The 15,562-nt window shown below is 42.3% G+C and overlaps 1 protein-coding gene across 19 annotated transcripts in view; it reads left to right on the forward strand.

The window, feature by feature from the left end:
- LOC139539109 (CLIP-associating protein 1-B-like) overlaps positions 1-15,562 on the forward strand; it is a 128,447-nt gene that overhangs the window by 61,130 nt on the left and 51,755 nt on the right. For all 19 annotated transcript variants that reach the window (XM_071341869.1, XM_071341876.1, XM_071341871.1 and 16 more), the window contains 3 exons: positions 387-462; positions 786-883; positions 5,134-5,204. In XM_071341869.1, coding sequence (XP_071197970.1) covers positions 387-462; positions 786-883; positions 5,134-5,204 — 245 coding nt within the window. The remainder of the gene's footprint in view (positions 1-386; positions 463-785; positions 884-5,133; positions 5,205-15,562) is intronic.

Here is a 15,562-nt window from a genome sequence, read left to right on the forward strand (position 1 = left end):
GACTGCCTGGCCTCTCAATAACCCATCTATCAATCTGTCTGTCTGTTCTTACTATACAACAGATTGTCATTAGAGCTCTCGGCTGATCTCTTTAACCATGTTTTTCCATCATTCCTTCGTCATAGACAGGGTAAGATTCAATATACATTTTTAGATTTCTCCTTTCTAATATTCTGATAGCAATAGAATTGTACCATACTGCCAAGAGCATGGATGAGCCTAGGTTTGATTTAAAATGTGTCAATATTCTCTCATGTGTATCATAGGGAATTGTAAAATTATATTATGGTAAGGTCTTTATTGTCAGGAGTCTATTTGCAGTGATGCTGATGCTTCCCTATGATGTCATTGACATGCTTTCTCTCTCTCCCTCTTTGTTCTTCCAGGTACGGAGCCCAAGGCTTAACCCTCAGTAAAATAGTCCCTCACATATGTAATCTACTAGGAGATCCCACCAGTCAGGTGCGTTTGCTGTGTCATGAATCAGTTTATTACACTGCTGGTCAGGGAGGGAGAGAGCTCTAGCACAGATGGACACAAAGGCATTTCTACAGGGACATGAAGCCCCCTAGTGGCAGCCACAGAACAGAACAGTGCTATCTGTTGGGGGATGCAGGGTAATGATTCTGTTCACTGTTCAAATTGTAAACAAATTATATTAGTGTTAGCATATACACATCTGGGAGTTGCATTCTGTCAGTAGATAAAGACATTTTCATATTATATTGTAGTCCTGTTAGGGCATGTTCTAGATGACCTTTGAACCTCCCCCCTGGTGTCCTTAGGTGAGAGACGGAGCTATGGGCTGCCTGGTGGAGATCTACAGACATGTGGGGGAGAGGGTGAGGATGGACCTCAGCAAGAAGGGCCTACCACAGTCACGGTATGATGAACATTCTACCTCTGTTTCTGTCTATCTCTGCCTGTCTCTCTGTGTCTCTGCCTGTCTCTCTGTGTCTCTGCCTGTCTCTCTGTGTCTCTGCCTGTCTCTCTGTGTCTGCCTGTCTCTCTCTCTGCCTGTCTCTCTCTCTGCCTGTCTCTCTCTCTGCCTGTCACTCTGATTGTCTGTCACTGATTCTCTGTGTCTGTCTCTGTCTCTCACCCTCACTCCTCTCTCTCACTACTCTCTCTCTCACTTCTTTCTCTCTCTTACTCCTCTGACTAATCTCTCTCTCTCTTTCTCGCTCTCTCTGTCTCAGTTCAAATCATTTCAATTCAAAGGACTTTGTTGGCATGGGAAACATATGTTTACATTGTTTATTATCTATTTCACTTTCATTGGCAATCAAAAATGAACGGTTAACATTACACTCACAAAGTATCGAAGGAATATTATGGCTATGTACAGTGTTATAACGATGTGCAAATAGTTAAAGTACAAAGGGATAAATAAATAAACATAAATATGGGTTATATTTACAACACTGCTCCAAAACCGCCATAAAAAAGCCAGACTACGGTTTGCAACTGCACATGGGGACAAAGATTGTACTTTTTGGAGAAATATCCTCTGGTCTGATGAAACAAAAATAAACTGTTTGGCCATAATGACCATCGTTATGTTTGGAGGAAAAGGGGGGAGGCTTGCAAGCCGAAGAACACCATCCCAACCGTGAAGCACGGGGTGGCAGCATCATGTTGTCGGGGTGCTTTGCTGCAGGAGGGATGGTGCACTTCACAAAATAGATGGCATCATGAGATGGAAAAATATGCGGACATATTGAAGCAACATCTCAGGCCTACAAACCTGACTCAGTTACACCAGCTCTGTCAGGAGGAATGGGACAAAATTCACCCAACTTATTGTGGGAAGCTTGTGGAAGGCTACCCGAAAAGTTTAACCCAAGTTAAACAATTTAAAGGCAATGCTACCGTAAACTTCTGACCCACTGAGAATGTGATGAAAGAAATAAAAGCTGAAATAAATCATTCTCTCCACTATTATTCTGACATTTCATATTCTTAAAATATAGTGGTGATCCTAACTGACCTAAGACAGGGAATTTTTACTAGGATTAAATGTCAGGAATTGTGAAACATTTAAACTCAGTTTATTTGGCTAAGGTGTATGTAAACTTCCGACTTCAACTGTATATGTGTGTTTGTGTTGTGTCTGTATGCGTGTTTGCGTATGTAGTGTTTGAATGTGTGTGTGTGTGTGTGTGTGTATATATATATATATATACAGTGGGGAGAACAAGTATTTGATACACTGCCGATTTTGCAGGTTTTCCAACTTACAAAGCATGTAGAGGTCTGTAATTTTTATCATAGGTACACTTCAACTGTGAGAGACGGAATCTAAAACAAAAATCCAGAAAATCACATTGTATGATTTTTAAGTAATTAATTTGCATTTTATTGCATGACATAAGTATTTGATACATCAGAAAAGCAGAACTTAATATTTGGTACAGAAACCTTTGTTTGCAATTACAGAGATCATATGTTTCCTGTAGTTCTTGACCAGGTTTGCACACACTACAGCAGGGATTTTGGCCCACTCCTCCATACAGACCTTCTCCAGATCCTTCAGGTTTCGGGGCTGTCGCTGGGCAATACGGACTTTCAGCTCCCTCCAAAGATTTTCTATTGGGTTCAGGTCTGGAGACTGGCTAGGCCACTCCAGGACCTTGAGATGCTTCTTACGGAGCCACTCCTTAGTTGCCCTGGCTGTGTCTTTCAGGTCGTTGTCATGCTGGAAGACCCAGCCACGACCCATCTTCAATGCTCTTACTGAGGGAAGGAGGTTGTTGGCCAAGATCTCGTGATACATGGCCCCATCCATCCTCCCCTCAATACGGTGCAGTCATCCTGTCCCCTTTGCAGAAAAGCATCCCCAAAGAATGATGTTTCCACCTCCATGCTTCACGGTTGGGAGGGTGTTCTTGGGGTTGTACTCAACCTTCTTCTTCCTCCAAACACGGCGAGTGGAGTTTAGACCAAAAAGCTCTATTTTTGTCTCATCAGACCACATGACCTTCTCCCATTCCTCCTCTGGATCATCCAGATGGTCATTGGCAAACTTCAGACGGGCCTGGAAATGCGCTGGCTTGAGCAGGGGGACCTTGCATGCGCTGCAGGATGTCAATCCATGACGGTGTAGTGTGTTACTAATGGTTTTCTTTGAGACTGTGGTCCCAGCTCTCTTCAGGTCATTGACCAGGTCCTGCCGTGTAGTTATGGGCTGATCCCTCACCTTTCTCATGATCATTGATGCCCCACGAGGTGAGATCTTGCATGGAGCCCCAGACCGAGGGTGGTTGACCGTCATCTTCAACTTCTTCCATTTTCTAATAATTGCGCCAACAGTTGTTGCCTTCTCACCAAGCTGCTTGCCTATTGTCCTGTAGCCCATCCCAGCCTTGTGCAGGTCTACAATTTTATCCCTGATGTCCTTACACAGCTCTCTGGTCTTGGCCATTGTGGAGAGATTGGAGTCTGTTTGATTGAGTGTGTGTACAGGTGTCTTTTATACAGGTAACAAGTTTAAACAGGTGCAGTTAATACAGGTAATGAGTGGAGAACAGGAGGGCTTCTTAAAGAAAAACTAACAGGTCTGTGAGAGCCGGAATTCTTACTGGTTGGTAGGTGATCAAATACTTATGTCATGCAATAAAATGCAAATTAATTACTTAAAAATCATACAATGTGATTTTTTGGATTTTTGTTTTAGATTCCGTCTCTCACAGTTGAAGTGTACCTATGATAAAAATTACAGACCTCTAGATGCTTTGTAAGTAGGAAAACCTTCAAAATCGGCAGTGTATCAAATACTTGTTCTCCCCACTGTATATATATATATATATATATATATATATATATATATATATTGTCTGTAAATAAAGTCTAGTGAGTGTGTAGAGTCAGTGCAAGATAGTCAGTGCCAATAGAGCTGATGCTCCGGTACCGTTTGTCGGATGGTAGCAGAGTTGACATTCAATTGCTTGGGAGCTTCGAGCCTTCCTCTGAGACCGCCTGATATAGAGGTCCTGGATGGCAGGGAGCTCGGCCCCAGTGATGTACTGGGCTGTCCGCACCACCCTTTGTAGCGCTTTGCGGTCAAGTGGTGAGGCATCTTGTCAAGTTGCTCTCGATGGTGCAGCTGTAGAACTTTTTGAGGATCTGAGGGCCCATGACAAATCTTTTCAGCCTCTTGAGGGGGAAGAGGTGCTGCCGTGCCCTCTTCACGCCTGTGCGGGTGTGTGTGGACCATGTTAAGTGATGCGCGCCACTAGGCAGGATATATGCTTTGATTGAAAGGAAAAACAAGAAAAGCTACCAGTTTAACTCCAGCTGCTGTAATTCTCTCACCAAATAGTAATTCAGGAAGATCTAAATGCATATTCCCATGAAACTGATTGACATCATTGATTGTCATGCAGACCTAGTTTGGACATTTCACCGCTACAACCTGAAGAATTATCATTCACGATTGACAGTGATGGCCTATTTTGAAATTAAATATGCCTCATTTGGTGTTTTGAAGGTATTACAAATATAACATTTTCTTGAGACAATGTGTGGGCATAGGCCAAATGATGCTTTTTATGCATATTCTATAATAATATTCTGTCGGTACAAATTTCATTTGAGATATTATGACCTAAACAGTAGCACTACACCACTAGGGTGACTTGGAGGAAATTGTATTCGGTATTACATTCTATCAGTCCTGCCTTTTTAGGTTTCCCTCCACATTCTTTGAGCCAAGGTCGTTCCAAACGCTCATTCTACCTATTAAATGCTCATCTGCCAGTTTTATGTGGTCTAGTTTGGCTCTCTGTTCTTCTGAATAGGCCAGAGGGAAATGTTCTCTCTGACAGGTACAGATCCATAATGTCGGGTGAATCAGTGAGAAGGCTATTCACCTTCCTGTTTCTTTCTCAGTTTTCTAACCTGTTTCTCTCTTTCCCCTTCTCTTCCTTTCCTCCTCTCTTCCTTCCTTTCCTCTTCTCTTCTCTTCCTTCCTTTCCTCTTCTCTTCCTTTCCTCCTCTCTTCCTTCCTTTCCTCTTCTCTTCTCTTCCTTACTTTCCTCTTCTCTTCTCTTCCTTCCTTGCCTCTTCTCTTACTTTTGTTTTATTCCTCTGCAGGTTGAATGTAACCTTCTGTTCCTCTCCTCTCCTCTGCAGGTTGAATGTAATCTTCAGTAGATTTGATGAAGTCCAAAGATCTGGGAACATGATCCCATCCTCAGCTTCAGGTGAGTGATGCTGCTGCTGGACCCCTGTTCTGTTGATTCATGGTGGAGGGGCTATTACCATTGCTTCTGGGGCTGTTGGTGTCTATTTCCTTCCTGTGTTCTGCTCTCTCTCTTTCATTTTCCTGTGTATTTTGTATGCACTTCGAGTTTCTGGACGGACTCAAATACAACCATCGTATTGACTTAGCTGAGAGTTGTTCCCCATGGAGCTCTAGGGTTATGAGGGGATTTGCCTAATTTCTCGGTGAGATCTCTCTCCTCTATCTAGTTTGTTCGCTCTCTCTGTCTTTCTTTCTTCTTCTTTGTATAAGAAACATTAATGTGTTGAAAATCCCAAATAGTTTGCATAGTCAACTTACACACAGCTCTGACACACATACTTACCCCACCAGACATGCCATCAGGGGTCTTTTCACAGTCCCCAAATCCAGAACAAATTCAAGAAAGCGTACAGTATTATATAAAGCCATTATTTCATGGAACTCCGTTCCATCTCATATTGCTCAGATGAACAGCAAACCTGGTTTCAAAAAACGGATAAAGCAACACCTCATGGCACAACGACTCTCTCTTTGACCTAGATAGTTTGTGTGTATGTATTGGTATTGATATGTAGGCTACGTGTGCCTTTTTTTATTTATTTTTGAATTGATGTAGTTCTGTCCTTGAGCTGTTGTCTATTAATGTGTGGACCCCAGGAAGAGTAGCTGCTGCTTTTGAAACAGCTAATGGGGATCCTAATAAAATAGAAAACAGCAAATCTATAGATTTTTCTCTCTCTCTGCGTGTGTTTCTCTCTCTCTGCGTGTGTTTCTCTCTCTCTCTCTGCGCGTGTTTCTCTCTCTCTCTCTGCGCGTGTTTCTCTCTCTCGCTCTGCGCGTGTTTCTCTCTCTCTCTGCGTGTGTCTCTCTCTCTCTCTCTCTCTCTCTCTCTCTGCGTGTGTGTCTTTCTCTCTCTCTGCGCGTGTCTCTCTCTCTCTGCGTGTGTCTCTCTCTCTCTGCGTGTGTGTCTTTCTCTCTCTCTCTCTCTCTCTCTCTCTCTCTCTCTCTCTCTCTCTCTCTTTGCGCGTGTCTCTCTCTCTCTCTGCGCGTGTCTCTCTCTCTCTCTGCGCGTGTCTCTCTCTCTCTCTGCGCGTGTCTCTCTAGGCTGGATATTTAGCTACATTTCTTTTTGGCTGAGGGAATTAAACACAACACAACCGGAGCTCAAGGTCTTTATAATGTCAGTATAATGTGCTTTTGTACTTGTAGAAAATGTGAATTGGATTTGGGATGGGGATAAATGGGTATTGCATCACGTTTGTTTGTTTGTTTATTTGTTGTTGTTGTTTTTTATGTGCGAGGCCAGGAACTGTATGCTTGAAACTGTTCCTCTCTCCCTCCATTTTCACTCACTCACTCACTTTTCCCTCAGCTTTCTTGCTTCCCCCTCTCTCTCACCACTTGTTTTCTGTCCTCTCCTTTCTCTCCCCTTGCTGTTGGCACCATTGTGGCCTGGCGGTCTCCTGCCCATGTTGTGTCCACTCTCCAAATCTGTCACCAGTGTGTGGGTTTGTATGTGGGTGAGAGGAGGCCTGAGGGCCAGACTGACAACCTGGGACTTGAGTGGATGAGTTTCCCCATAGGAGGGCAGCCACCACTGGGTCTCAGATGTTGCATTCCCTCAGTGTAGCCAAGCCAGATCAGACTCACTGTAATCCCTTCGTGTGTGTGTGTGTGTGTGTGTGTGTGTGTGTGTGTGTGTGTGTGTGTGTGTGTGTGTGTGTGTGTGTGTGTGTGTGTGTGTGTGTGTGTGTGTGTGTGTGTGTGTGTGTGTGTGTGTGTGTGTGTGTGTGTGTGTGTGTGTGTGTGTGTGTGTGTGTGTGTGTGTGTGTACAGTGCATTCTGGAAGTATTCAGACCCCTTAACTTTTTCCACATTTTGTTATGTTACAGCCTTACTCTAAAATTGATTAAATACTTTTTTTCTTTATCAAGCTACACACAATACCTCATAATGACAAAATGAAAACAGGTTTTTAGAAATGTTTACAAATGTATTAAAAATAAAAAACAAATACCTTCTTTACAGCTATCTTTGTGTGCGTTTCAGTCCCTTCTGTCATAGCAGTTTCAGTGTCCACCGTCAGTGTAACCAGAGCTGTGACGTGGGCAAGGGCTCGCTGACTCTGTCATATTCTAGCTGACTGGGTACAGTGTTTGTTTGCAGGACAGGTAGAATGGCTGAGCTGAGGGGAACTGTGGAAACGGCTCGGCATTTAGGAACTGTTTTCCAAGCCCTCAGACAGTAACTTCTCCCTCAAAGACAATTACGATGGACTTTACTGAGAGAGACAACAAATCATTCATGCAAATGAAATCACCCTGAGACGTAACACAGTAATAATATTATATTTAATAGAAGTTAATAGATGTTTTCTGTTTTATTGTGCATAATAGCATTAACAACCCACTCTCTAAAGCGTTTGCGAATAATGTTGATCAGAGTCAGACATTTAAGGGGAAAAAAACGTTCAAGAAAGCCTCTCTGTGTAACGGCTATACTGCTTCACCCCCTCACTCTTCAAAATCATATTTCCAGATTAATCTCAGATGCATGCTGTTTTGATGACATTTTAATTGGAAAATGAAAAGTAATATTACACCATTCATTATGCACTTGGCGCTTTTGTTTTCCCCTAACGGTTCAACTCAAACTAATATATGACAGAGCTGAGGGCGATGACTAAGATTGTTCCCCTACCTTGTAAAAAGGAGCTCAGCTCTCGACTCTGAGGGAAATAGTTTCTCTGTGTGTGTGTGTGTGTGTGTGTGTGTGTGTGTGTGTGTGTGTGTGTGTGTGTGTGTGTGTGTGTGTGTGTGTGTGTGTGTGTGTGTGTGTGTGTGTGTGTGTGTGTGTGTGTGTGTGTGTGTGTGTGTGTGTGTGTGTGTGTAACTTAGAGAGGAGGGCAGTCAACAGAACACATGGTAATGAGGGCCTTTCACTGCGGAGACATGGATCGTATTCATTAGGCACCAAATGGAACAGAACGGCCTGAAACAGGGAGAAACTACCTGAACTTGACCAATTAGAAACACTCGTTGTTGCAAAACATTTTGCTGCAGTGTGTTCTAATGAATACTACCCTCTGTGCTGACCAGCGTTGTGTGGGCCCCCTAGCCATTAGGACCTGGAGACACAGATGGGGGTCAGAATGCTCCTAGCTAGTCAGGGAACTGAAGGAATAGCTCTCCTGTTCCTTTCCATCTGACCAGAGTAACCTCAACCTCCATCTGTCTTACCTCAAAGGAACACGGAGAAATGTTGCTAATGGACTGAAACCAAAGGAAAAGCTATTGGCATTGCAAACTATTGAATTTCATCTGTCATTGTAGTGGTAAAGTATCTGTATTCCCTAAAGGCATACATCGGCTACAAGTAGAACATGCTTCAGTTTAGTTGACAGGAAATAGAAACTTTAGTAGTTCATCTCCTGGGATATGATGGGATGTTATAATGTCCTGACTGCTGAGGCATAAGCGATGGGTTTTCCTCCTGTAGAGGTGAAAGGTTGTGATGCGTAGGCTGCTGCTGTCAGATTGTGGCTGTGAATCTCATATAGACTTACTGTAGAAGTCACATTTACCACAACACAGTGATTTGGCCTAAGTCCCCAGATTTATCTTGCAGAAGGCTTATAGGTACTGTTGAGATGACTCATGAGATAGAGAAGCATACATTGACTCAGTTTGTGCTGGTTGTTGTACTGTATGTTCACCCTCGATGATGTTTCTTCTGTAAATCACATGCTAACCTTCATCTGATAGGAGTGCCATTTTTTGTTGCTAAAAGCCCAAATGTCACTTCTCTGCAAAAATGAGGGGTCCACTGCAGCCTGAGCCTCTTGATATGTGTTCCCGTGTGGCTCAGTTGGTACACCATGGCATTTGCAACTAGAGTTCTGCGCGGGACTGATTTCTTCATCCCGCCAGCACCCGCAGCTTTTCGTACCGCACCAGCCCACCCCCGCGGGCTTTCTGTCCGACTTCCACCCACTACAGCAAGAACTTGTCCCGAACCCAACCGCAGTCCCGCAATGTTATTTTAGGCATATGTGACGCAGCTCACTTGCCAGCCATGGTCCCAGCTTGAAGCAGCAAATTCTGAGAGTGTGTAAACAATGAGATAAAGATGTGCTTTTAATACAGTAAGTAGGCCTTGTGGAACAACAACATTTTACATCCCTAAGTCATCAGTCTGACCGCCCGCATCATGAAAAATACAGACCGCGCCGCAATGATCTCTGTCCGGACCCGCAGCCCTCTACTTGCAACGCCAGGGTTGTAGCTTCGATTCCCAGGGGAGACCAGTATGCAAAAAACAAAGTATGCAAATGTATGCACTCACTACTGTAAGTTGCTCTGGATAAGAGCATCTGCTAAATGACTAAAATGTAAATGTAAAATGAGAGGGATGGCAGCGGTATTGGATGCAGTAGTCACCAGACTAGAACAGGAGGAGAGAGAGGAGTGCAGGGAGAGAGACACACACACACAGACGTGAAGCAACATTCTCCCTGACTGTTCACTCACTCTCTTCTCTCTGCTCTGCATGGAAGGAAGGCTTTGCACTATGACAACTGGGGAAGGTAAGAGCACGAATGGAATGGACTATTTAATGTCAAGGGCAGAACACACAGGGCTCAGAGGCGAATGGTTGTTTCTCGCTTGCTCTCGCTCTCGAGGGGGGGGGGGGGCAGTGATTTGTAAGGTAGAGAAAATCATATTAACTCATGATTTGTCTAGTTATTTTGTATATTTCTTGTGAGACAATGTAGCAATTTGAGATTGTAGGCCCAGTTCCTAGTGCCCAGATAGTGAACATATAGATCGAAAAACAACAGATAGTGAATGGTGGGGCTGTTGTTTTCAAACTCTCTAATAGAGAACGATTGTTGTTGTTTACCATGTGTCTGTTTTTATTGTGTAGGATAAAACAGACCGCTGTTTTGTTGTATAGTTTATTTATTTTATATTTATATACATATACATACATACAGTTGAAGTCGGAGGTTTACATACACCTTAGCCAAATTAGGATCAACACTTTATTTTAAGCATGTCAGAATAATAGTAGAGAAAATGATTTATTTCAGCTTTTATTTCTTTCATCACATTCCCAGTGGGTCAGAAGCTACATACACTCAATTAGTATTTGGTAGCATTGCCTTTAATTGTTTAACTTGGGTCAAACGTTTCAGGTAGCCTTCCACAACCTTCCCACAATAGGTTTAGTGAATTTTGGCCCATTCCTCCTGACAGAGCTGGTGTAACTGAGTCAGGTTTATATGCCTTCTTGCTCGCACACGCTTTTTCAGTTCTGCCCACGAATATTCTATAGGATTGAGGTCAGGGCTTTGTGATTGCCACTCCAATACCTTGACTTTGTTGTCCTTAAGCCATTTTGCCACAACTTTGGAAGTATGCTTGGGGTCATTTTCCATTTGGAAGACCCATTTGCGACCAAGCTTTAACTTCCTGACTGATGTCTTGAGATGTTGCTTTAGTATATCCACATCATTTTCCAACCTCATGATGCCATATATTTTGTGAAGTGCACCAGTCCCTCCTGCAGCAAAGCACCCCCACAACATGATGCTGCCACCCCCGTGCTTCACGGTCGGGATGGTGTTCTTTGGCTTGCAAGCTTCCCCCTTTTTCCTCCAAACATAACGATGGTCCTTATGGCCAAACAGTTCTATTTTTGTTTCATCAGACCAGAGGACATTTCTCCAAAACTACAATCTTTGTCCCCATGTGCAGTTGCAAACCGTAGTGTGGCTTTTTTATGGCGGTTTTGGAGCAGTGGCTTCTTCCTTGCTGAGCGGCCTTTCAGGTTATGTCGATATAGGACTTGTTTTACTGTGGATATAGATACTTTTGTACATGTTCCTCCAGCATCTTCACAAGGTCCTTTGCTGTTGTTCTGGGATTCATTTGCACTTTTCGCACCAAAGTACGTTCATCTCTAGAACACAGAACGCGTCTCCTTCCTGAGCGGTATGACGGCTGCGTGGTCCCATGGTGTTTATACTTGCGTACTATTGTTTGTACAGATGAACGTAGTACCTTAAGGCGTTTGGAAATTGATCCCAAGGACGCTCTGGCCAAGGAGCACCCAAGCTAACTGGCTAACGTTGGTGATTGCAAATGTGCTGCTGGCAACAATTGAATAACTTTTTTTTGCCAACATTTACTGACATCGGCCATATTCAATGGGTGTTGAGCGTTCGTTAATTCATCAGTTATTCTGCTGGCACACAGACGAGAGTGCTCTGAAATCGGAGTAGATAGCCAGAGCGAATTTACCATCTACGTCTATCGACAGTTGTCGCAGTGACATCATGAACATTCTATTGAAATGGTTACTTGCATAGTGGAGTCTTTTGTTTACATATAGCTAGCTAGCTAAACAATGAACCATAATCCCAACTCATAACGTTCAATGTTAGCTAGCTAACATTAGGCTATAACTAGCAATACAAATGGCTCTGAGATACGAATAATATAACTACACACATCATACATGTAACTTTAGCTTGCGAGAGAGCCAGCTAACGTTAGCTAGCTAACAGTACACTTTAACTTCAAATGAAAACAGCTTTCTGACTAAATTAGATACGTGTAATATCTGAAAATGTAGCTAGCTAGACTATCTTACCCGTATACATGAATGGATGCTTCTCCCTCTCTATATTTGCAATCAAACACCAGAATTTTCTTCATCCCCTTAGCTATCATACTCTACTTCCACTGATTTCCAAACTCCAGAAAGTGGAGAACAACACCTTTGAAGTATCTTTCAAAAAAGACGCGTTAGAAAGGATTACCTACACATACTGACCAGATCATGTTATAGACAGAAGCGTGTTACATGGCAGACCAATCCGAACTCATCTCTTGGCATGTACAGCTCACTTATTATCTCAACCAATAATGGCTAGTGGGAAGGTTCCTGTCTCTTTCTGTGGCTAAACCAACTAGGCTCGTAATTTAAATTTTTTATTCGTATTTACAGATGGCATACAATTTGTTATTAAGGCACATGAAAGGTCACATGTTACAGAAGGCATTTCTGCCAAAAATCGCATCTCCTGTGAAGTAGTAATGTGCGACATGTGCCTAGTTTCCTAAAACGAGTCACATATAATGGTGAAATGATCTTGGTTATACAGTGGCATGTTAAACAAGAGAGAAGATTTTAGAAACGACTCTCTCATAGCATGCACACCAGTGTTTCCTTTGCGTTCATTTAAGTGTGGCGCTGCTCCACGACAGAATCATTCTCGCCAGACCAAAAGAAACATCCTATTTCTACCAAACATAGTTTCAATACAGTTCTGTAAAGCACATTTGCTTTTCTTGGTAAATAGATATTCTGTCTTGGTTCAACACAGTTCTGAAGGTTATTTAGCTCTGTGAGCTGTGGCAGGCAACCAGTGGGCGAGGGACCAGTTCTCGATACAAAAGCTCTGCGGCGCGAAACACAATTCACTTGAATCACCTCAGAGTGCTCCTGCGTGAGGAACTGCAAGAAAGGTACGTTAGTTTGTTTGTTTGACTAAAGTCAGCTTGCCAACTTGTTAACTACAAAAGCTAGCTATAACCTAAAAACTCTTCTAGCATCATTTAGATCTATAATATTGCTGCCACAATTGTAACAGCAATTATCTATCCAATATCCACAAGTATGTTGATGATAGAAACATGGTTTACTAACGTTACTAGTCTAGCAAGTTAGCTAGCTAGTTCGTTTGGAACTGTATCAAGTTTAAGCAAGATAGCTACATTTATCTGTCTTCGATTACATACATTTCTTCTCAGATGAGTTTATTTAAATATATCCAGCCACAGCAGCGAAAGAGAAAGGGGGAGCAGGGACAAACTTTATTTTGTTAGCTAACTCTTTAAAAGCTTAATTTAAGCTATCGTTTTTATAACAAGTGTATGGCTTACTTTACTAGACAGAGAAGAGGCGGAAACCCGGGAGTGAGGTAGGGATGCATGAGTATTTTCGGGGATAATAGATATATAGTTCATTCTTACATGTTCTATGTTTTAGCTGATTTGAGAAAAAAAAAAGTTGATTTAAAAAAACATTGTCATTGTTGAATTCGATTTTCATTATGGCAAGCTAGGACTGATGGTTTGGTGAGCTAAACTAGAAAGGTATGTTTGTTTGGTTACCACGGCAACTCTGTAGCTATCTAGTAAACTGGCTAGCTACTTCAGTGGGATGAAAAAAGCCAAGATGGCGTCGCTGTGAGAGGGAGTGTTTTCGCGCTCTTCAAAGCAATATTGAGGGTTAGGTGGTTAAAAATCAAATATTGGCTATTAATATTGAAATAAACTAACTAACTTTTTTTATGGACATGGGATAAGTTTATAGTTAGTTTTTGTCAAGTTGAATGGGAAGAACACGACAGAGACAAAAGTAGACGAAATATCCAAGTCTCACAGAAGACGGCTGACATGCTAGCTAGCCACAACGAGGGCCAGAGCAGCATGGATACACAAGAAGCCGCGATCTCTAACAAGAGAAAGAACAAAACTGACCAGGATGAAATCCTTGCAACCTCTTTACCTCAGACCCCAAGTAAAAATCCTCCGGTGAAAAAAGTAAAAGACGACATCTCCATGTCGGAACTTTTCTCTGCAATCCAGTCCCTGTCTACTAAACAAGACGCCACGCTCTCCAAAGTGTCCATCATAGAGCGGGCTACAGAAGAAACATCAAAGAAGATCGATAATTTGTCAAACTGTCAATCAACTACACAAAATTGTGAGCGAGAACAAGGAAAAGATAACGTTCCTAGAGAATGAGCTGAAGAAAATGCAATCCAAAAATAATGAGCTGTGTGAGAATGTAGCTGAACTTCAAAGGTACTCTCGCAGGTGGAATCTGAAAATCCAAGGTGTAAAAGAGGTAGAGGGAGAGGATATTAGAGAAGTAGTTATTAATATCCTGGGAAAAGTGGCACCATGCATCAAAGACAGGCTAAGAGACGTGATTGATGTGGTACATTGACTTGGGAAACGAAGATCTGATGGACCCCCTCGTAATATCATCTTGCGCTTAACTATGCGCCATTACAGGGACATCATATGGAAAATGGCCAAGGGGAACAAGTTTCTGGACGAGAAGAAACTCCGCATCAAAGAAGCTCTGATACCGCAGGATCAGGCTGCCAGAGAGAAACTGTGGCCGCTGATACAGAAGGCGCGACAAGAGGGAAAGAAGGCGGGGTTCAAGGGCCCACATGCGTTTATCGAAGGAAGAATGATTACTGGGTAACTGTTGACATGAACCAAATTGGAACTGTGAGTACTACCATGAGTACAGTTAATGTACTGCCAATAATACATGTACCGTTCGAACTACAACTGATGAACACTTGCCAAAGAAAAGGAAGTAAATAGATTTGTTATTCTGTTAACCACCGCTACCTCAGCTGAGCGTAGTTTTCCGTCGAGTAATCCTCTCAAGGTTCACTGTTTTATTGTTCATATTAATACTTGTTATCTAATTTGTGTTTTTTATTTTTTTAATGCAGGAGTTCGTTTTCAATTCACTCAATATCGTTAGTCTGAATGCTAGGGGTTTGAGAAATCCTACAAAAAGGAAAGCTTTATTTTTATACTGTAAACCCAGTAATGCAGATTTTGTCCTTCTTCAGGAAACTCATTCGGGTGAAAGTGATTTGAAATTTTGGAAAGCACAATGGGGAGATATGGCCTATTTCAGTCATGGATCAAATCATTCTGCTGGTGTTTTGACACTTATTCACAAGTTTAAAGGTGACATTCTAGAATCGACATCTTCACAAGACGGCAGATGGGTCATAGTAACTGTTAAACTTGACAATGCTATTTTCATCATCTGTAATGTATACGGACATAACTCACATGCTCCTAATAAGACCCTTTTTACCCAATTTACCAGGAAAGTACAGGATTTAAACGTCAAATACTCAGAGGCTTTTCTAATTATTTCAGGGGATTTTAATGAAACACCTGATGCATCTGTTGATCGTTTTCCTCCTAGAACGAGTCAAAACCCTCAAAATAGTAACATTATTACTACATTATGCAAGGATCTCTGTGTTGAGGATGCCTGGCGTTATTTCAATCCGGATGCTAAGGGTTATACCTGGACCAACAATACTATGTCACGTAAATCTAGAATAGATTTATTCCTAATTTCCCCTTTTTTGTTACAATTTGTTATAGATGTAGATCATCAGTTGGCTCCCTTTTCTGATCATCACTTGATTTCCCTGAATTTACAAGCTACTAAAAAATCAAAAGGCACTCGAGGGTA

This window comes from Salvelinus alpinus, chromosome 14 (assembly GCF_045679555.1).
Source record: "Salvelinus alpinus chromosome 14, SLU_Salpinus.1, whole genome shotgun sequence".
Lineage (NCBI taxonomy): Eukaryota > Metazoa > Chordata > Actinopteri > Salmoniformes > Salmonidae > Salvelinus > Salvelinus alpinus.